Source organism: Melanotaenia boesemani, chromosome 5 (genome assembly GCF_017639745.1).
Source record: "Melanotaenia boesemani isolate fMelBoe1 chromosome 5, fMelBoe1.pri, whole genome shotgun sequence".
Classification (NCBI taxonomy): Eukaryota; Metazoa; Chordata; class Actinopteri; order Atheriniformes; family Melanotaeniidae; genus Melanotaenia; species Melanotaenia boesemani.
This window is the reverse complement of record NC_055686.1, coordinates 12,491,764-12,515,010: the sequence shown is the minus strand read 5'-3', so window position 1 is coordinate 12,515,010 and position 23,247 is coordinate 12,491,764. Positions and strand designations below refer to the sequence as shown.

At 38.3% G+C, this 23,247-nt stretch overlaps 1 protein-coding gene across 8 annotated transcripts in view; it reads right to left on the bottom strand.

Moving 5' to 3' along the window:
- The window catches only part of dysf (dysferlin, limb girdle muscular dystrophy 2B (autosomal recessive)), a 104,362-nt gene that overhangs the window by 65,900 nt on the left and 15,215 nt on the right, over positions 1-23,247 (bottom strand). For 4 of the 8 annotated variants that reach the window (XM_041984990.1, XM_041984991.1, XM_041984992.1 and 1 more), the window contains exons 2-32: positions 22,706-22,761; positions 21,757-21,848; positions 20,758-20,863; positions 19,155-19,278; positions 18,776-19,032; positions 17,579-17,707; positions 17,412-17,474; positions 17,192-17,242; positions 17,051-17,081; positions 16,817-16,932; positions 15,177-15,303; positions 14,994-15,097; positions 14,815-14,883; positions 14,664-14,707; positions 14,479-14,561; positions 13,346-13,378; positions 12,974-13,089; positions 11,434-11,547; positions 11,164-11,341; positions 9,729-9,853; positions 9,425-9,531; positions 8,616-8,811; positions 7,426-7,572; positions 7,222-7,353; positions 6,887-7,053; positions 6,088-6,202; positions 5,900-6,005; positions 5,649-5,791; positions 5,164-5,337; positions 4,766-4,850; positions 4,562-4,639 (exon numbers count right to left, since the gene is read on the bottom strand). In XM_041984990.1, the coding sequence (XP_041840924.1) occupies positions 4,562-4,639; positions 4,766-4,850; positions 5,164-5,337; positions 5,649-5,791; positions 5,900-6,005; positions 6,088-6,202; positions 6,887-7,053; positions 7,222-7,353; positions 7,426-7,572; positions 8,616-8,811; positions 9,425-9,531; positions 9,729-9,853; positions 11,164-11,341; positions 11,434-11,547; positions 12,974-13,089; positions 13,346-13,378; positions 14,479-14,561; positions 14,664-14,707; positions 14,815-14,883; positions 14,994-15,097; positions 15,177-15,303; positions 16,817-16,932; positions 17,051-17,081; positions 17,192-17,242; positions 17,412-17,474; positions 17,579-17,707; positions 18,776-19,032; positions 19,155-19,278; positions 20,758-20,863; positions 21,757-21,848; positions 22,706-22,761 (3,468 nt within the window). The remainder of the gene's footprint in view (positions 1-4,561; positions 4,640-4,765; positions 4,851-5,163; positions 5,338-5,648; positions 5,792-5,899; positions 6,006-6,087; positions 6,203-6,886; positions 7,054-7,221; positions 7,354-7,425; positions 7,573-8,615; positions 8,812-9,424; positions 9,532-9,728; positions 9,854-11,163; positions 11,342-11,433; positions 11,548-12,973; positions 13,090-13,345; positions 13,379-14,478; positions 14,562-14,663; positions 14,708-14,814; positions 14,884-14,993; positions 15,098-15,176; positions 15,304-16,816; positions 16,933-17,050; positions 17,082-17,191; positions 17,243-17,411; positions 17,475-17,578; positions 17,708-18,775; positions 19,033-19,154; positions 19,279-20,757; positions 20,864-21,756; positions 21,849-22,705; positions 22,762-23,247) is intronic. The other 4 variants (XM_041984996.1, XM_041984993.1, XM_041984998.1 and 1 more) reach the window with 1 other exon arrangement.

The following is a 23,247-nucleotide window of genomic DNA, read 5'->3' as shown; positions in this document are numbered from 1 at the left end:
CTGTGACCGACACACACACACGCATGCACTGTACACACACGCCACCCATGGTGACCCATTCAATTACCGTCCATTCCCAATAGTCCATTAGCTCATATAAACAGCAATACAAACAGCCCAGGGGGGTTATGTAAGCCTGTGTGTGTTTGTGCGATTGTACAGAGGGGAAGCAGCAGTAGTCGGTGCTCCGGAGGGGGCAAACAGGGGTACATAAACATGACGAACACTGGGAATAGTGGGGGAAGAGAGATGAGGTGAAAGAGATTAGAAATAGAAAAGGAGTGACAGAGAGAAAAAAGCTGAAGACAGAAAATGAGCTATGTCAATACTAATGGTGAAAGTGTGTTGTTGAGTGGTTGATCCTCACAAGGGAGAAGTGTTTTTCCAACAACTGTAGGTTTAAATCACTCACTTTCCCAGTCTGCATGTCAAAGTATCCTTGGGTACTGAACCCCATACTGTCCCCAAAAATATATTCCACAAGTCGCCCTGGATAAAAGTTATAAAAGTGTATGCTATATACACTTCATTAGATCCACCTTGCTAGTACTGGGTTGGACCATCCTTGTCTTCAGAACTGCTTTAATTCTTGGTGTCATAGATTTAACAAGTTGTTGGAAACATTCCTTAGAGGTTTTGCTCTTTATTGACATGATAGCATCACACAGTTGCTGCACATCCATGATGAGAATCTCTACCACCTCCCAAAGCTGCTCTACTGGACTGAGATCTGGTGATTTGGAGGCCATCGGAGTCCAGTGAACTCATTGTCATGTTCAAGAAAGCAGTTGGAGATGATGTTAGCTTTGTGACATGGTGCATTATCCTGCAGGAAGTAGCCATCAGAAGATGCTACACTGTGGTTATAAAGGGATGACATGGTCAGTGACGATACTCAGGTAGGCTGTAGTGGTTAAATTAAGAAAATTATCATCACATCATTACACCACAAGCAGCCTTAACTGTTGACACAAGGCAGGATGGGTCCATGTTTTCATTCTGTTTCCACCAAATTCTACCATCTGAATGTGAAGCTGAAACAGAGACTCAACAGACCAGGCAACATTTTTCATCTTCTATTGTCCAGTTTGGGTGAGCCTGTGTGAATTGTAGCCTCAGATTCCTGTTCTTAACAAACAGGTGGCACGTGGACATGTTGGACATGTTATACTTCAGAGATGGTATTCTGCATACCTTGGTTGTAACCAGCAGTTATTTGAGTTATTGTTGCTTTTCTATCATTTCCAACCAGTCTGCCCATTCTCCTCTGACCTCTGACATTAACAGGTTCTGAAATATTCAGACCAACACATCTGGCACCAACAACCATGACATGTTCATAGTAACTTAAATCTCCTTTCTTCCTCATTCTTCTCAGTTTGAACTTCAGAAAGTCGTTTCACCATGTCTACATGCCTAAATGCATTGAGTTGCTGCCATGTGATTGGCTGATTAGCTAGTTGTGTTAAAAGCAGTTGAACAGGCTTAAAGTGGGAAGAGGGTGGAAGTGTACTGTTTTATCATTTATGTAGTAGACAGAAACAGCAGACTTACAGACTGAAATAAGAAAAGAAATAAAGCAAACAAAGTGACAAAAAGAAACGTAAAACAAAAACTAAGGTAAGAAATTAAGACCTAGATGGGAGCCTTAAACACAGCTGATGGAGAATAAACTGCCCCACAACAGAGGAGTTTTATACAACCTGTGTGAACTTACAGCAACATTAAAGCTCCCATGTTTACATATCATGACATGTTGGTAATATGTTCTAGTCAAGGAGTAGTACACCGTTTTCTCACATCCGTCATGTTTTCCCATTTAAAGCAAAGCTGCTTAGTATGAAAAGAGAGATAAAAGGAAGAAAATCCGGGAGGCCTCTCAGAGGTCAAGATGTTTGCATGGATGGGTGAAATGAATGCTACTTTAAAAAGAAAAAGAAAGACAAAGAGACAAAGAGAAATGTATAAAAGACAGACAGAGATAAGGTAAGTATAAAAGAGAAGAAGACGGATGGGTGGAGAAGCAGGAAAAACAGCGAAACAAAGGTGAAAGGCGATCCGGCTAAAACACATAAGATCAAATTGAAGGAGAAACAAGAAAACCTCTCAGTGTTTGATAGCTGTAGTCCTTAATCATGGTTGCTAAGACGCCCTGTAACACCAGATTAGCACACAAGTGAAGTCCATCCATCAGTTTTACTCATCCATTACAATGTGTGTGCGTGTGTGTGTGTTAGCTAACGAGGCTGAGTGAAGATAGTGATTTATCATGAGTTTGTTGCCAGAATCATCTCCAACATCCCCGCTCTGTAACCCTTCCTTTCAGCAGCCTCCCATCTATCATTTCTCTCTCCGCCATCCAGCGGTCCGTCTGTTTTTAAAAGCTGTTTTTACATCTGAGTCTGTGGTGAGCTTCTGATTAACACACACACAGTAGCTGCAGTTTCCATGACCTCTTTAAATAAAACGAAACCCCTTTTTTTCCTCTTTGCTTTTTTTCTAATTACACTGATCTAATTAAATCAGCATTTTATAATGTCATAACATCCCCACATCCAGCTCTCTTTCTTTCTTTCCTCTCCTGGCTACACAATTCAAAATGAATGTGGTTGATATTGAAACTGAAATATTATCATTTTCAATAAGATCTGCCTGCCTCCTTAGCAGCTTGTGATACTTAAACCTGCATTAACAGATTTTTGTCCAACCTGTGTTTGAATGTTTTTACCAGCGAGTTGCTAATTTAGACACAGATGTTTTATTTAACCTCTAAATTGTTGAGCTATTTCCTGAAATTATAGCCTTACAAAACACTGAACTTCAATTAGCGACAGTCCAATGACTTTAAATCCAAACAGACCAACACTGGGCTCTTTATATAAGACGTTGCCTTCACCTGGCCTCAGTGAGATTTAGTAAACGTGACTCCAACCTGTCAAAGTTTGGAAAAAGAGCGTAAATAGCTGTATTATAATAATATGTTGGTTAGTGAACCCCCTGCTCTTTAGTTTAATCTAATGCAATTCATCCTCAGAGTTGAAAGTGGACACATCAGTGGTTTGTAGAGACCTGCTTGCAAAGTTAATCTGTGAGCTGAACAATCCAGGATTTACTACAGGATGATGTGTAAAAACAGCACGACCAAACTTGTCGGATTTTCATACGTTGGCGCCGCCTAATGAAGGCTAATTCATCCGTCTTCATCCTGTCTGTTCTCTCAGTTCTTCCCAGCCAGTAAAAGTCAGTCCAATTATCACTAATGTTACTTTCAGTGGCAGGTCCAACATGTCAGAATACTTTTCCCTACGAGCGACACACCCACACAGGTCTGCCTCTGTTCAAGGCCAAACTCAAGACCTTTTTATTTTAAAAGGCCTGTGGCTTGTAGTACTTTTTTTTTTTTTTTTTGTATTTTAATGTGTTTTGTACTTTTAGCAGTTTCCATGTTACCTGTTATTTTTAATCTGTTTTGTGTTTTCACCTCTTTCTATGATCCTTTATTTAATGTGTTTTTGTATTCATTTGTTTTTATGACATTACGCACTTTGGCCAGCTTGAAAGGTGCTATAGAAATAAACAATTGGTAAAATGATTGATTGATTGATTGATTAATATCTCTTGCTGTGTCACTTTATCTTTCTTTTTCCTCCTTCAATAATCTCCTCTTGGGTTTCTTTGCTGTATCAGAATGGCGTGCATCCAAAGTGGCCAGTGTGTTCATATCAGGCAGCCAGTGTGTGATGCAGTGCCATAAATGCTTGTGATGCTCTAGGCTGGAACACAATGTTGTGAAGGGCAGTTTCTCAGCCTCGGGATGCTGCAGGGCAATGATGGCTCGGCTCAGTAAATGCCGGTGTGCCATCAAAATGAGTCAGAAGCACAGGGTTTTCAGGTTGGAAACTTATGTAGTGTTGCTTTAACATGCATAAATGCACCAATTCCAAGTTTGTAACCAAGCTAAAATATACAATTTGTGAATAATCACTACAAGCTGCCTTTTGTTGATGTTTAAGTATTGAGCTTAACTCCTTTACATTTGTATTCTTTCGTCATTGTCGCATGTTTTAAACAGGTTTATTCTTCAGAAGAGTATTTATTAAAAAATGTTTTGCAACCTATTTAGTTCTCCATAATTTACAATTACATGCCGATATATAGATGCAAATACAAATATTTTAGATGCGTCCTCATAACAGAGGGAAGTATAAATTAGTTGACAGCAGTGGAGGGAATGACATGCATATAAACTGAAAAAAATTAAGCATAGTGATTTCTTTTAAAAAAAACAAGTAAAACTCATGAGAATACCTTATTGTACCTGTGTGAAAGTAACTTTAGTGCTGTCCACACAAAAAAAACGGCATAAAAGATAAATAAAAGAGATAATTTGGTCTTCTGAACACTGTGAGTGAAACATTAATCGTATTATTTTGATCTGAGGTTGAAGGATGAAGTGAACTTTCACAAATGTAACTTTCCAGCCACCAGATGGCGGCAAGTTACCAGCACTGACTGAGACCTGTTGGAGAGTAAATACATGAAAGGCTTGATTGCACATCACCTGAGAAGCTGTCTTTGTCCATAGCCAGCAGGTCTCTGGCCTGATACAGATAGCAGCGTAGGTGGTAGCGGGTTCCTCCTGAACAAAAACACAATAAAAAGACACAAAAAGACAAGAATTATGCAAACTGTTAATGAGGTGAATGAAAAGGAGGACAAACAAAGAGAACAGGAATAACAAAAATAAGGATGGGTGTTGTCTTACGGTCAAAGAAACATGAAATGGTTGGTCTGTTGACTCCAAATGTCGTTGTTACGGACTTGTCATCATGTTTATCCTCAATGCTGCTCTGTGGGAGGAAGAAGAAGGTGGAGAGGACGATAACGATCACACAAAACTCGAAAAAATGGTTGAAATTGCCAAAGAAACATTCACAAATCACAAGAATGCAGTTTCCTGAAAATATATTGTTGGATACCAAAGACAAGTAATCGATTCATCCTTTTGATCAGAGGACGTTTTGCACTTGTGGGTCTGGGTTGTCATTAAACCAACATATATTATGTATCTATATACTGACCGCTTGATAACATGGTTTAAATACTGTTATTAGATGTTTGCTCTTACCACCATGTGATATACAGTGATAAATGCGTCCTCACCAGAGAACACTCCAAAGCAAAGATGGCCGCTGGTCCCGTTTTCTCCAGCGGCTCCATGCGGCACCTCCACCTGCGCCTCCTGAAGCTGTCCGTCTTTCGGGGCTTCAGGTGGAACTTCCAGCCGAACAGCGAGGCGTACTCCCAGCCTTCCCTTTCAGCCTCATCAGGACGCTGCTGTAAAAACATACATTGTTATAGTATTAAATCATATCTTAGGGTAGTTTGTTATAAGTTTCAGTGAGATAAATTTGAGTTTTTTATACTGAAGTATGTTTTAAGGCCAAATCTGATGCGCATGTCATTTCCTACTGGTGTAACTTGAGCACCATCTAGTGGCTGAAATAGGAACTTCAGCTGCTCACATGAAGGGGAAACATGGAGATTCATGTCTATCTATCTATCTATCTATCTATCTATCTATCTATCTATCTATCTATCTATCTATCTATCTATCTATCTATCTATCTATCTATCTCCTCTGCTACCTTCCAGAGAGTTTCCATCTTCTGCTGATCTCTCCGTCTCATACGTATCCATCTTCTTCTGCGGTTGGTGTGATACATCTTCTCCGCGGGCACCCAGGATTTGGGGCGGCGATCCGGAGGAATGGTGAGGCCGTATTCCCAGCCTAAACTCAAACACACAGAGGAACTGTTAGAAATGAATTTATCTCACTTCTGGTTGTTAATGGCAACACAGAACTTATGTTTGACTGTGTTTATGTGACTGAAACCACCTTGATCATCCACAGCCCTGTTGAGGTCTTCACTCCACTCCACCTCTTCCCACACCCACCCGAGAGGACACTCCACCTCGTCCTTTGGCACAGCTTTTTCTCCATTCTGACACACACACAGAGTTTTCAGATTTATTGCAATGAATGAAGCCACAACAGGTGCAGAAACAGTCTACACACAGGCGTACCACATCAGTGTATCCTTCCGGCATGCCGATCCACTGTCCGCCTGGTAACCTCATCTGGTTTTCAAACACCTCCTCTGTGAAGGTCATGTGACCAGCGTCCACATCAAACAGCAATCTGAGGCGTTAGCAGCACAAAGATACACTCACAAAATTTCTTTCTACCATGATTTACCATTAAGTTTATTCACTGTTCACAATAAATAATATCAAAGATGATCACTGTTGTCCTTTTATACGAATTCTCAATAAAAAAAATTAACATTAGTTAACAAACATCCAGAAATGCAAACAGATAGATCCCACATTTAATTCAGTACCTCATCAGCCTCATCAACCTTAAAATTAAATGTGTTACTAAATTAAAATGTAATTCAAAATCATTTAAAGTGACATTTAAAAGAATCATATTAAAAATTTCAATGAAATGGAACAATTCAACGAATTGAATTCAGTGAAAAAACAAACTTCATTAATCTCCAAAGGGAAAAGTTTTAAAAAATTGCTTTTAATAGGTTTTGTAAGTGGTGATAAAAAATGTATAAAGACAAAAGCATTTGCAAAAAGTCAAGCAAATAATACTAGAAAACCAAATAAACAACAAAAAAGAAAAACTTGAGTGGATATGTGGACAGTGTGGCTTCATTATAAACCCAAGTTTACACCTAATTTAGGTGCAGACATTTTCATTTAAGGAGAAAAATTGCACCTAAAAAGTCTGATGTGCCTCTAAAACTCAAGGAAGCACCAGACGTACGTGTTTATCACCTGACAGAAACAGAAGGTTGAAATCATGACTCACGTCCTCTCGGGGCTGATGAACCAGTCTCCAGCCCAGGCCCAGCCTGGCGAGGGTTTGAAGCTCTCTTTGGGCAGCTTCACTCTCCCGGTGACGTCGCTGAACTTTGGGTAGGTTAAACCCGTCGTTCCCCAGCTGCCCACCAGTGCGAGCCGAGTCTGGTTCTCATACTGCACAGAATCAGACAGCAGTTTGGGTCAATGCGTGAACTTTGTTTTCATTAATAATGTTGGTAATTACTCTCCTGCCTTCCTGCTTGTATTAATTATTATTATTGTACTATGTGATGTAGAAACCCGTTGCTGCATCCTGTTGTTCACATCCAGTTTGTGACTTACAGTTTCAGCAAAGACCGACAGTTTTCCTTCGGCATATTGGTTGAAGTGTTTGACGTCAGCAGCCAGTCCGAACCACACTTTGACCCTCAGCTGACCAGGAAGTTTGGCTTCTCCACTGCTGCCCTGTGGGTGCTGCACAACAAATACATACACAGGATTAGTTCCACTTTATCTTGGGAGGAGAGTGTGTCTGTTTGTGTGTACCTTGAGAAAGATGGCCTGCAGCTGTCCGCAATGTTTCCCACAGTGCTGCTGAGAGAAGAGGACTGTGTGTGCTGGGATGCGGTGGTAAGCCACCCTGCGGTCGCCCTGCAACATCCATATCACAATGTCTGGAAGACTGTTCTGGGGCTGGAAGAGAGAACGACAGAGAGAAAAGAAAGGCAACATTAGCAATAATGTGTATTCTTACTAAAAATATGACTACTCTGTAAGTATTTGCATCCTTGTTCATGATCATTTTCTAAGGAAATTTTATATTTTTGCACCAACAAGAGGATTTTCAGAGTTACAAGGTGAAAATTTGTCAAAACTCAGCATGGTGTGCAGCATGTCTTTAAATTATTTAAAAACAAAGGAGCAGTATGATGGAACAACAACAAAAGAAAGTAAAAAATTAGGAATATCTGGAAGCGATTTCTTTTACAAAAAGGGGGTGAATCCAGCAAGAACCTAACACGGGACTTGAAAGATGCATCTGATCCTTCAGTTGACCCATCTACCGTTCACTGAAGCCTCATCAAAAATGGCTTCCATGAATGGCGGCTGTCAAAAAGTCATTCTTAAGGAAGGGAAACTAACAATCAGTAGCAACAGGTCTAATGAAGGGAAGAATCCTCCCCACAGGCCTGACCTCAACATTACTGAAACAGTGTGCGATCATCTTGACACAGTACAGGACAAAATGCAGCCAACATCCAAAGAAGAGCTTTGGACAGTCCTTTTAGAAAGCCTGGAAGACGAATCTTGAAAACTACTTGTAGAAATTTTAACAAAGCTTTTCTGAGAGGGTTCAGACTGTGTTAAAGAATAAAGGTGACCATGTATAAAATTCACTTTCAAGCTCATTACAATTGTTTTTGCCTTAAATACTGTGTTTCCATTTATGTTTGCTAATGTTTTTACATCAATACTGTATATAAAGTAATAAGGTGCAGCTTAAGATTAGTCAGAATACCCTGTATGTTTTAAATTAAGTCAAAAGTGTTCATTAAAATGAAATCATGAGACAAGTTCAGAGAAAAAATTAATTAGAAAACATTTGAATCATCAATTGATTATCAACAACTGCAGAATTAGCAACCTACTTCACTTACTCACATGTAAAGAGTCCTTATTCAGTACTGGGATGTATTTAACAAATAGCTGCCATTAACACACACACACACACACACCTCCTCAGCTATAGTCCTCAGTCTGCTGGCCCAGTCCTCAGCCTGCTCCAGCACCGTGGAAAGCTCCGTTTCAGGCCCGTGTTTGAGCGCCAGTGCCGCAGAAACGATCTGCTGCAGGTGGAGGGTTCGAATGTGCCTCAATGAGCGATCCAGAGGTGTAGCACACTGCCACTGGTCGAGGGAGGGCAGCTCCTCACTGCGCAAAGAGAGAGAAGCTCAGCATCAACAGCTGGTAACTGCACCTGGACTGGACCACATCAGTTCCAGTAACTTAAGTGATGTTCCACCACTGGATTCAACTAATTTAACATGCATGCCTTGCTATACACAGTGGAGTCCAGCCATGGATTTAGTTTAAGATGGCCACTATTTAACCACTATTCTTTGTTCCAGTATACATCCTCCTTTGGGTAACCAAGTTATTAATTTAAGCACAGCAAGTACTGTTACACTGTGGACTCTGTCCTAGAAAACATTCAGGATGTTCTGTCTCTGTAAACTTTTCTATGAGATCAGCGTACATGTAAGAGTGGGTGACTTCACCAGATGACACTGATGATAAAATCAGGAGTTTTAGGATCTTATTAAAACAGATAAACAGTCTGGAAATGCTTCAAGCGACCACAGATTGACACTTTCTGACATGTTTTGCAGTCTGACAAAAAAAAAAAAAAAAAAAAAAAAAAAATAGACAAACCTGTGAATGTGAGCCATTTAAATTTTTTACAAAAAGATGCAGAAAGGTGGAACTTTGCCTCGATGCAATCAAACTAACACCAGTGCGCTGAGCAACATGAGCCAGTGTTTACCTGCAATCTTCTATGAGCTGATCCAACAGTTCGACCACTCGGAGCTCCACCTCCTCCAGATCATTGCCTGCCTTCACCTGCAGCTGCACCCGCTGCAGGTTCATCTCCTAGATACGCAAATACATCGGTACACTGAACGTTTGCTTTGCATTGTGGGTACGCTTTAGCTCACACATATGTGTTTTTCTTAACAAAACTTTAGCAAAGCTCACTTTGTAAGATGTGCACAGGAAAATCTTTTTACTAATGTCATTTAGTAAAAAGTTTCCTCTATTACAGTCTGCATAAATACAGAAGCACACACCAGTCTGTCTACGATAGTCAGCAGCATGTTGAGAGCTTCAATCCTCGGACGGATATCTTCCCACTCTGAGGACAGAACCACCACGGGCTTTATATTTCCCCATGGGAGGTAGTAGTAGTGGCAACCTGGAACACAAATAAATGTTAAAAGGACACATAATACAGACACTGGATAATTATTACTGGAGTAACTAACAGTATTATTTAAAGACAACCTCTAAAGAAAATAAAGAGATGGGGGATTCTTCAGTAAAAAAAAATAAAATAAAATAAAAATCCCTTTAACTGAAGTATATATTTGTCATGGCTGTGCTCTGTGTGTGAGTCTGAGTTTGCAGGTAGGGGTAGGCAGGTTGCCATGGGGACTCAGGGCAGAGTCTGGAGCTACAATTGACACCACCTACAGCCCATCATCCGGCTCGTTATCCTGCTCAACTCCCTGCTATTTAGGGACAAGCAGGAGCTCCACACTTCACCAGATTGTCTTTCTTTACTGCGTGGTAATCAGGTCAGCCTCTAATTTCCTTGTACCTCTTGCATATAACCTGACCTTGATATCTCTACTCCTCAGCTCATTGATATTCTCGCCTTGGAACTAACAAGCAATTCTGGACCAGGACTTCTCTTTCTGCCAGTTCATCACCTGCCGTTTGCGCCTGCCTGCCACCTAACTCATTCATCACAACTAGAGATCATTCCCTGGCTTTACCCCACCACCATCATACCACCACTGGATCATAGTAAGCCGTAGATCTTGCTCTCATTTCCAAAACCTCTTATCAAAACCCATGCTAACCCTCTGCCCTTTCATAGGAAGAGTTTCCCAGACCTGGACCAAGCCTTCCACTTCTATTATTAATAAACACTGTTCATTCCCTTCTGTACTACGGTCCCAGATAGTGACAATATGTACCATCCTTAAATCAGTAATTGCACAGGAATTCAATATTTATTTATTTTAGTACCTATCAGTTTATTTAAAAAAATTTTGTTTTATCACAATATAATTTTATTTAATTTCAACATTTATATTGTACAAAACAAGCATCTATTTTGTTTTCTAGTATATGTATGTGGAAAGATTGCATATTTGCAAATTATTCACTTGAATGGATATTAGTTAGTCATCCAACACACTGCAACTCACTGAAGAATAAGTTATTGCACATAATTTACCATATATAGTAAATACTAATGTTTACCTCAGTGGTGAATAGCAGAAGATGATACAGCTTTATTTATATAGATTGCATATATGAATAGGATGTTTATAAATATTTTGCAGAATACATAAAAATAAAAAAAGTCAAATAAAATTTATAATTTAAAAAAGGTCTTACTCTACATGTCTGTAGACGTAAATTTTGCATCTTGAAAATTCATGCATCACAGGGTTAATTTTATTTGCACTAATTACCGTCGAACCTCTGACTTACCATCAAACACAGCCCTGCTGAACTGTGTGGTAGAGGCCAGAGGGAGGCAGGTGTAGTCAAACTTGTTGCCATAGTTACCGATGCTGACCTCAAACTGGATGGCGTCATCTACATCCTGAAGGAGCGTGGCTGAGTAAAAAGCCACGAAAAGAGAGAACTTCCTCTTCCTGAGAAACTTCTGTGAAGCAGAGAGATGATGCATCTTTTTATCCATCCACAGTATTTTTATTTCCTCATTCAGGACGTGTTCAGCTCCTCCTCGTCTCTCACCTCCACCACCAACAGATCATCTGATAGGATGTCTTCGGTTCTCTGGTCTGGTTTGTCCACCAGCTTGGTGGATAGTTCCAGTAAAACTCTCCCTCGGTATGCCACACCCTCACCCTGATGGACAGAGAGAGTTTAATCAGGTGTGAAAAAATAAACAAATAACAAAAAAAACTAAATGATATCAATTCTAAAAATTAAGAATACAAAACAGAAAATTTCGCAAATAATCTAAAAACAAAAAATCTAAAAGTTGACAATGAATGGTCTATTGATAACTACTGAAAAGTACACAGGTCATCCACTGAGATTCAACATGAACAATAATTGAAAAACATCCCTATTTCCAGTGTTTAGCTGTCCAGTTATAGAGAACATGTGACTGACTGGATCATTGCATTCTTCCTATAAAACAGCGCGTGGTAAGGATACAGGTGTTTCTGTTGTCATCCATCCTCTGCATGAGCCTTTATCTTCATTTTCAAGCATGTTTGCTAGTCAGCAGTCTTCCTGGCATATTACTACTGTATATTTTTAACATTTTACACCATCAGGAATATTCTATAGCTGAGTTTTAAACGAAGCTTGAAGTGGTGGGCAACCTAGCTCATTAATAAATGTGTTCTTGATCACTGGAAAAGCTTTACGTTTGAGTTGTTTTAGTCTCCTAACCATTCATGGTGAAAGAGTTTGAGGTTTTCCTTGTGAAACCATAAAAAAAGAAAAGTGAGCCAAAGATTTTACAAAAAAAATGTTGAGAAAAGCATCCTGCAAACTTCTTGTTGTGATCAAAAGCTTAGTCAAAGAAAATAGTTTGATCTTTGTTACAGGTTTGTAAGGAACTTCTTTGTGTGTTTCTGTAGTGTTGTGGGTAAATTAAAGCTCATTCTGTGTTTTTTTCACTCCTTAATTATTATGGTTGCTAAGCAACGACATGTGAGTTGAGCTAATTTTAGCATGAGCTAATGTTATAATTTCATTCACCAGGATGTCTTAGCAATCTTTACGATGAAAAGGACATTAACTGGGCTCCTATTAAAAAATCTTGGCCATGATAGAGTGACACAGCCAGTTGTGCTATGTTTACACCAAACACATGAAGCAACGATGTTGTAAAAACACCAAAATGCATTCTTAGACAAACAAAACCAATGTGGGATTTGATAAGCTTCAGGGAACTGAACTGATGGGAATTATTCAAAATTTTCCAAACTTGGATAAAGTGAAAGGATCTAAGCCATCACACAACTTTTCTGGGGGTATCTAATGTGTGATCTAAGATCAAAACTGTAAAATTCTGAGAAAATGTCCCACATCTTAGTCGTTTCATTTTGTTTTCCCACCACTTCGTTAGTCAGATGCACATGCATCTGCAAATGTCATGTGATTTAACACCAGTTCTAAAAAATTTCTATTTGAATTTGTGCTTAAGTTCCCAAAAAGGTAAGCATTAAGCATGATTACTCTAATAAATTCTAATGAAAGCATTGCTCCATGGTGCTGTTAGTGACTATTTATAAAGAAAAAAGGGGTATAGGGTTACTTTTCCCAGGTTTAGAGCCTCATGGGGATCGTTGAAGGCAGTGAACTCTCTGGGGCTGCCATACAGGTTGACAAAACATGGACCAAACGTCGGCAGGAAACCAAGACTGTCATCAACTGCAATGACAGAGAATAGACTTATTATAGTCTATACATTATAGATTAAGGAATTACTTTTTAAAGAGAATAAGATGTTAAATTCATGAAACAGGATCAGATGTTTTCAAAATTTTGCACAATTAAGTAGCAATTTCAACAGATTTGAGTTAAAAGGGGAAGAAAATTAAGATCTGTAACAGAGTGAAATAGATGAATGAATATCTGATTTGTTTCACGCAAAAGAACAGTGGTGTAGAGAGGATGGTGGACGTACTGCCAGAGTGGATGGTCCGAGGAGTCAAGTCATCTGAGTGCGTAGAGAGGAAGGATGGTTAAGAATAAAAGATGTTCAGACTCAGACAGAGAGGAAACAGATGTCTTTGAGCACAACTCAAACCCAAACAGAAGCAGCACGATGCCGCAAACGAAAACACAACAATCCCCAACAGTCAGTGCAGGATCAGGATCACTCAGCTGGCTTTATGTGAAGAGTTGAAACAAGATAGTTAAGTCCTTTTCTGTGAAGTTATAATGTTGATTTTTGGTGTCTGAAGAGAGCACTTGAGCTGACCGAGCAGAGCAGACTGGACATTTACAAAGGCCAGTGGATGGGTTTTTTGTACTCATTACAAATATAATATAGAGTTACATCTCAGCAATACCTTTAGGAGAGACATAACAATGTTAGTACAATGAAAACTGATGATGTAAATCTGATTTCTGAACACTTGCTGCTGATTTTCCAGACAAAGAAGAAATTAAAATCATCTCAAACAGTGAGCAAAACCCATGCCAATTTAACTGATCTGGAACAAGACAATCCAATGACTGAAAACCCAAGCAATGTCAGTATACAGCATATTAACATTATCAAGTTAGTCTGCATGCGTGTCACTGCAAAAATGTCCATGCAGCAATGTGTTTCCAAACCCAAATACATCCAACAGTTCATGATTTAATTATTTAGACCTTCAAGAAAAATGGTGAAGGGCCTTGTGTAAAATTAGTCTTATGTCATTTACACCACTAAGGAAAACAGGATGGAAACTTTTCTGTTCTCCTTACAGGCCAGTAAAACCTGTAAGCTAAGCAGACATAGTCAGATGAGTTGTCTGGGAAAATAAATCACAAGAACAGACTGATTTCCTCAACATATCCATGTAATAATTAAAATGACTTATTATAGTTCTGGAATATTATTCTATATTATTATTATTATATAAATATTATTATTATATTGTCAAAGTTTATGATTCTGTAGTATGAAAATAAAACTTGGTGACAACCGCGGTTATATTTCACTACGCAACCTAAGTTCAGTTCACTCTCTTGCATCAGTCTGAACAAGTCCAGACTTGGCTTAACAGGTTCCAGTCTAGTTCATGCTACTTTCAACTAGTTACTTACCATCTATCTCTCCTCCAGGAGCAGAGATCTTAGACATACAAAGGTGGGTGGTGCCAATAACATCATTATGACTGGCTCTGTCCCTGAAATGAGAAAGCCCAGAACTATTAATTATCCTGCTCAATCTAAATGATGGCATCAATTAAAATGTAATCCTGTAAAGTGATATATAATTTAGGATTCACCAGTCCACAATTCTGATCCTCATCTTCTCACACATGGATGGAAACTGCAGAGGAAAAAAAAAATATATATATATATATATAATTTATAATGATAACAAATGGACGTGCCTGCTTGTAAATTAGTACACTGCTGTCTTTCTGTGTGTCTCACTCTAATAGGCAAAGCCAGACTCTGGTTCCACTGTGGATTGGCATTTTTCTCTAAAATTTTTGTGCAGACCTGAAAAAGAAACACAATTTACATTTCTTGTAAGAAGTCAAGCTTGGGCTGTAATCATATTAGGATCTAATAATGTCTAATTATGGAAGTAATCACAAAGTCATATGCACCGTTTTGCCAGCAAAGTGGATCTCCACCATTGGATCCACTAAATTCTTTCTGTTTGTATCAAACCCAAAAACCTGCCTCATCCCATCCATGAAGGCATCGTCCACTGCAGAAACAATAAGCAATATCTCAATTTTTATTTTCTGATAAGATAAATGGAGAATAAACACACAATGAGGACTCACTTTGTGGCAAGTCTTCAGCTCTGAAGATCCTAAGCGTAAACATGGCTCCTCTCAGAGAGAGACCGGCTGGTCTCAGCAGGTTTCCCTCTATGTCCTCCTTTTCCTCAACACACTCACGTTTATCAGCCTGGAAACAGATAAAGTACGAGCATATATTAATTAAAAACATATTCATAAGTCTTTGATATCCAAATTAAAATGGTGATTTTTTAGCATTCGTCCTAAATTTCAGCCAGTCTAAATGTGGCTCTAGTGAGCTCTAATGAGAACGGACTGTTTCCGCGTCTGAAACTTTAAATGTTCATAAGTGGTGCCTGTCCACACCCCTCTCTGGGAGAAGATCTGGCTTTTGCTGGCACCGGCTCAGTTATTTTAGAAGGCAGACTCAGCTAGCTTGGGGGGGCAGGTCAGTGACAGTATCAACTACCGGGGGCAGTGGTTATTTCCCTTTGTGAGGTCACACAGGGAAATATCTCAGACTCACCAGTTTCAGCACACATTCACTACAAAAGTAGAGCAAGTAAGTGAGAAAGGAAACAGAATTTTTCTTATTTTTGGGCCTCATACACAGACTATGAGGACACATGACTGTTAGAAAACCTTTAGAAAGTAAATTTTGCATAATATGGGAATTTTCAAATTTTATATTTTTTTAAATTTGGGAAGACTTACTTAATATGCCATTGATAACATCTGAAAATACTTCCAATGATGCTGGCTGAGTGACTGTATGATCTCCTGGCTAAACCCTAATAAGAAAACCAGCACTTAACCCTCTCAGGCCCAACCCATGAAAAAATGGCTAGAAAAGTAAAAAAAAATTATTATGAGGTCTTTATTTGACCCTATAACAAAATGTAACAAAAATAGATAGATAGATAGATAGATAGATAGATAGATAGATAGATAGATAGATAGATAGATAGATAGATAGATAGATAGATAGATAGATAGATAGATAGATAGATAGATAGATAGATAGATAGATAGATAGATAGATAGATAGAAGTACTTTATTCATCCCAAGCTGGGAAATTTAGGTGTTGCTGCAGTACAGTCATTTAGTAGTTGTGCTTCTAAAGGTAGCAAAATAAAAAACAGTATAAATATTTCAATATCTACAAGACTTTTACAAGGAGGTATTTAGCTATACAAAATAGTAACTTGGGGGGGATAAATATCTACCTATCTAAATATCTACCAATCTAAATATCTACCATTTATTACCACATGATAGTTTAAAAATATTATAATGTGGTTTTCTGCTTCTGGGTATCTATTAGGGGACAAAACACAAGTATCAGATTGTGTTCAACAGGATTTTGAGCAAAGTTTATATCACAAATTGAAGCAAAAGGTCTAACAAATATGTCATGTTGGGCTCTTATGGGTTAATTAGATGGAGCGATTCTGGCTAAGGACACCACAATGACATAAAAATGTATTTATAATCTATACGCTGTTTATTTTTATTTAAACTAATAAAAATGTGTCCTTGCACTACAGCTGGAGAGAAATAACCAAGTAAAACAAAGAAATCCATTCCTGTCCAGCTTACATTACCTACATTATGAGCTTTTGTAGAGCATTTTTTTTTCCTTTTTTGTAATAAATATCTGCAGGTTTACAGTCAGACTCACCGGTGGCTCATCTCCAGCTGCCAAAACGAACAAGCTGACCTTCAAATAACCTCGAACACCAGCAGAAAGATCATCAGGGTCACACAGCAGCAGCCATTTCCTCAAAAAGCAGTGTCCTGAAAGAGAGAGAAAAACGTGATAGCAATAACTTCAAAATAACCTGTAATAAGTTTCTTTTTAGTGACAGGTTTTAAAAAGGACAGCAAGACATCATCAGCAAAAATAAATACTCACTGTGCTCATTGTACACAGTGCCAACATCCAACTGTGGAAAATAGCAGAAGGGTTGCTTATCTTTACACATTTTTTGGTCTGAATGTGTCAGAAGTCAACACATATCACTGAAAAGTTAAAGACCTGAGAGCAACATTTTACCTTGAATTCACCAATCACTGCGTCAGTTCTAAGTGAGCGAGAGTCACACACCTGTAAGTAAAGGAAAGCTAAATATTTTTATTACGATTAACTTCAGTATCTAACTGCTAACTGTCAAAACCAATGCGTGTTAAACATAACAATGGTTTTATTCATTTGTCTTCACCATGTTAGTATTATTTGTCATGAATATGTTCATGAAGTTAAAAGTCACCCTCACAGTAATGAAAATAGGTTCATCAAACAGGTCTGAAGGTGTCTCAAAGAAGTTTAGGAAAAACGTCTGTGGAGATAAAACAAAAAGAAATTGCAGTTTGAAAGCAATTAATATTATTTGTATAGTTATAATACTAACAGGAGAAAATACTGGCAAAAGTGCATTTTCACCTCATCAAAGTTGGGGTTGTTGCCTTTTCTGATACGAGTCCTCTTGGTTTGTCCAGCTACTGCTATCTTTACAACGGGTTTTAAGTTAATGCCTGGCAACTGCCTTGCCTCAATAACCCGCACACGAATCTGGACAAAGATGAACAAAAATCAGTGGATGAAACTATAAACCCAGTAATATATGACTACATGTCATGGTTCATCTCGTGACATGAGTATTGTCTAATATGTCAAAATCTCTAATGCCAACATCTATAATAGAAAACATGCCAGCTGTGTTTTACATTGTGTTAAATAATAAAAAAATCATGTTTTCCATTTTAAGCATTCATAAAAAGCAGAGAATCAGGATTTCAGGGATGGCCAGTTGCATCATTTTTCAGTAACAGCTGAGATTTCACCCCATCCAACATTTTCAAGGACTTCTTTTACCTTCCTGTTTTATTTTCACTCATGATTTCAAGAGTTCAAGGAAAACTTTTTTAGGTTTGACATCATGCAGCATCATAAATGCCCCATAAATATAGATGTAATTTTAAGCCTTTTTTTAATCATAAAAAAGTAATTTGTCTTACGTGTTGCTGTTACTCTTCCTTCTTGTGAATACTGCTTGTTTCTCCCCCATGTGTTTTACCTGCTTCATGTTACCTTCACTTAGGTAATTAGTCTTTTTATGGGTCTTTCTCTTTGTTTTGCCTTTTGATATTTTGTGTGCGGCCTTCTTGGCCAGATTACTCTTGAGAAACAGAATTTTCAAGAAGTTTATATTTAATTAGAGGTTTTATCTCCTAAAATAGAAGAGAAATTAAATTTTACATCCACAGCAATGAAGCTCTGGAGATTTTGATTTTGCTCGTGCTTGTGTTTTCACGCCTTGACTTTTATCTCCTTCACTTCAAAAAGCTGCCTTTTTTCTTAAACCTGCTAGTGCCACTGTTCTGCATTTAGGGTATTTTAGCATTTAACAACCAATTTTTGTGTGTTAGATATAACTTTAGGTAAAAAAAAAATATACACATGCTCATATACACAGTATCCATCCAGATTTTCTTCCAGTCCTGACTAAGTGCCTGGGATTGTATCGCTGAACCCTCCACTAGGACAGGGGTCTGCAACCTGTGGCTTCCACTATGAAATTTGAAATTTATTGAATGGCTAGCCCCCTTGAGATGAAACATCCTCTGTTCTCTAGCCAACCTGTATGTCCTGCGGTTTGTTGGGCAGTTGTTTGGGCTGACTACTGGCTCCTCTCCTCCTCTTCCTCAGCCCTCCATGGGCATTGTAGGATGGTGGTGAGCGCTTAGGGATCTGGGCGGTGGGAGACTCCTGGCCAGGTGGCCCCTGAGGGCCGACTATCACCATGGAGCGTCCATCGTCGGCTCCCTGGTCTTCTGGAGCCTCCACCATAATCATGCTCTCTGTGTCTTCCTCACCCAAAGTATCCAGAGAAATCACTGCTCAGACAGGAAGATGAACAGTAAGACCCAGGAAGGACAACATGAAGCATGTTAGAAAGGATGTAACAGAGCAAGTAAACATTTCTTGATTAACTCAACAAATCAACCGATTGTGTTACTTGTGACGGTGTCCAGCTCCACATTGGGGTTGTTATGTATCATGGGCTCTGGTTGGGGAGGATGGTGGAAGATAGGGGCCGATCCTGGAGGAGGGATGTAGGAAACCTGCAGGGTCAACGTGGCCTAGTGAAGCAAGAACACACACTTCAATTCAGGGTAAGAATATGTTATAAAGCAGCAACAACAGAGTACTACTGCTGGTACTACTTAGTCTGTAAAAAGGAAGTAGTGCTGAAGTGGAGGGTTTAAAGAGATGGATTAGAGTAGGTTCTTCTGCTTTTGTCAACAGTTATTTGACAGTTATTTATGAGTTATTTAGTCTATATTATCTTTGTAGAGTTAAAAATAATATATATTTAAGACATGACACGTGATTTTTGATTGTCTGTTATTTTTATATTGCTTTGTGTTGCCCAGACAAACTGACAGTCTTTTAATAAATGATTAGGTGTGCCTGTATATGTGTGCTGGATTGTGGGTGTCTTGTTCTCTGCATCCCTTTCCAACCCCAGATGTGTGTGTGTGTGTGAAACATCAATCAGGTCCACTATGACACTGACAGGAAGACTTTGTTTTGAGTTCAGGAAACAAGGATGGAAAAAAGAAGCTGCTACCAGGGCTGTAGGCGTAGCCCATTGAGGTAAAGACATGTTTCAGGTTTTGCTCTTTTGGAGACTGATATTACTAAATTAGTATTTTGCTTAAGGATTGGGACTAGATATTTCTGTGATAGGTCAAATGCTATAACTTCAATATGTCGGGAATGGTTCAATTACCAACAAAAAGGATGTATAGTACATTACCAAAGTCTAGAGCCACCCCTCATTGTTTATGTTTTGTTTGTAAGAGCCAGACTGTCTTGTAATCTTTAAAAACGGTCTTCAGTAATTGTTTTCTTGGCCTTCTGAACCCTCATCCCTATATGGACATTGGCTGCTCATTTTCCACCCAGTCCTTGTACCTGACACCTTCCATAAGAATGCATGTGTTTTGTTTGCTAAGCCACTATGGATTTGAACACAAAAAGACACATAATAGAGGGGATGAAACAAAGTTGTAGCTACACATGACATGATTATGAGCTTTGTTTTTTTTTAAATCATGAGATGATAAAGGTGAGCTCGAGAACAAGCAGTTAGCATCTTAATGGTGAGAAGTTATGACAGAAAGTTAAAGCACATGTCTTATTCTGTTCACTTTCTGGCAATGGTTTTCTGAAGCTAAACAAAAACATGCATGTTTGTTTTATCATAGTTTTTGCAAATAATAAAACCATTTATCTCAAGATAACAAGATATTAATTGGTTATCTTAGTATAATGATGTTCAAAAAGTGTTCCAGCAGGGCTGCTCTTGGCTTCTGTACGCTGAAATTAGATTGCAGTAAATATGGGATTGCTTCAGTTTAGGTATTTTTTATAGATGTATAAAAAGAAATTAGTCATATAACATATAAACAGATGGAAAAGGAGAAACATGTTATTCTGGCTTCTGTATTTGAATCCCCAGACAGGAAACTCTGAGTTACATATGATTTATTCTTGATTCATTTTGCAGTGAGACTGTATGAATGTGTCACTGTTGTGCACATCCTCATCCTCACCCCTGTGTTGTTTCTCTTCGTGTCCACCAGGGAAACAGTAAAGGAGGCGGCTAAGTTGGGTGAGTTGAGGACGTCTCTGAGAGACAGCCGACATTCTCCCAGAAACCTGTTCAGACCAGCAAAAAGAAAATGTGATCAGCGGTGGTGGCAAAAAGGTCGTAGTTTTAGGCTGAAATACTTAAAAACTAAATACAATAATCAGTTATGAAGAATCACACTGGAAATAAATGTTGATAGGGATCTCCGATTAAAGCTGTTTTTTTAAGAGGACATTTTCCTTCCTTTTTGACAGATTACATATCTTATCTCTTTCTATTATTAGAAGTTTGCTCAGAGATGTTTCGTACTGACTTGAAAAAGTGTGGTTAGAAACAGTTAACCACAAATTCACATTAATAAAATGAGTGAATTCCTAGAGTGAGTCCTCCTAGAGAATAGCTCTGTTAACAGAAATGCATGTAGGCCTATATACAATTAACTAACAGACAAACGACATAAACTGGTTTCACATTTAAGCCGTTAACACAGTGAAATATTCCTGAGCCAAGAGGTCACACTCCACTCTGCATGTACAACAAGCTGCTGATGAACGGATCAATTAATCATTCAGCACATCAGTGGATGAATGGATGGAAATATGAATGGGTGCATACAGAACCACAATGAGAGGATGGCCTAATTATATCACGTCTGCTCCTTCCCGTCTGAGGGAGCTCTGCCTTTTTTATGTCTTGATGGAGCGAAACAGAACAAAAATAACTGAGTGGAGAAATTATCAGCCACTCCCCTGATCTGATTTCAGTCCGATCCATCCACCATGCCTTACAATGCTATAGTTCTTATCTCAGTTCCCACGTTCTGAGTTATGGGACTGATGTATTCCCTCCACCTTTGTCTGACACCCGTTCACAGAGACACTGGATTACTGTTGAAGGATTTATAGATATTAGTAATTCCAGTGATTCCTACATATTCCTATTCATACTTTATAATCTGTACCTGTTTCTTCCCATCTTCTCATGGTCTTTTACGACACAGTGAATTTCTGCTCCAGAGTCCAGAGGAATCCCCTTCAGATCCCATTCAAATCCCTAACACAGAGATAAAGGATTTATATAAAAAGTATGACATCTTTAAAGTTACAAGCTGTGTTAGGGCTCATTTATGCTCAATGTTAAGCCTTTATTTGCATGCAGATGAAGCCTTCTATCAGTCCTTTGCATTTATTTTGTGCTAATTTTGGGATGTTTTCAGAAAGCTTGCAAATGCAAATCCAGATGTAATAAACAGAGCAGTACCACAGGAAGTTGTGGAAAAGTTTGCACAGTATAGCAGAAAAGGAACAAAAAAAAAAACTTTGTTTTAAGTGACATCTAGTCTGGTTATTTCATACTTCATGAAAAACCTTGTGGTAGGTTGGGGGTTTGAATGGGTGGTGTCTGTTTAACTGTTTAACCTATGGAAAACCAGAGCTCTGAAAGAGAGAACAAATTTCTCTGTTCCTGTGGAGTGTGTACAGTCCTTAACAACCATGCCAACATACAGTACACATGGAGGCAGTATATGAGGCAAATAACGTTTGACAGCGTTTGACATGGACATACCTATTTATGTGTGTGAAGGGAGCATATATAGCCTTATAACAGTTTTTTTGTTTCTTCGAATTACAAAATAAATGTTAACATAATCTTTTGACCTCCAATGGCCTTGTTTACAGGATGTCTGCCATAGTAAAATAAATTTTAATTGTAAAATTTAACCTATTCTGTACCTCAAAATCACAAGCTTGAAACAGATTCTGTCTACAACAAGAAATATTAAAAGATCTGGTGTGTTTTTACTAAATTATTTAATAAAATGGTCCAATCGTTCCTGTGTATTTTGTCCATAATTCTGCGGCAACACCTTAATGGTAAAAACACATCTGGAGAGGAGGTAGAGGACGTACCTCATTCCAAACTGGGTTGGGGTTGTTTTTGATGACCTTTGTTTTCTTCTTGGATCCTGAAGTAGATATAGAAACAGTTATGTTAATGTTTCAGTAGCTCATGATGTAAAAAAAATAAAATAAAATTACAGATAAAAGCTACAACAATACTGTGCCTTTGTCACAACTTAGAAACATCTCCTACAAACTGCTGCATTATCTGCTGCAGTGTGCAATACATCAAATGATGCCATCATTAATGTTTGTTGATGCACTATAAGAAAAATATTTCACAATTTTTTAAATGACCAACACATAATTTAACAGCTTTTTTTTTTTTTTTTTTTTTTTTTTTACTAGATTATGAACTTTTTAAAATAAAATATAAAGCAACTAAATTACTACTAAATTATTGTTGAACAGAAATCCACAACTGGACCACACAACCAACATTTCTCATTAGATAAAAGTAAAACAAAAAACTTTTTTTTTTTTTTTTTTTGCCTTTGTTTAACCATTTTTTTTTCCAAAATAGAAGGATTTTTTATTTATACATTAGTAAA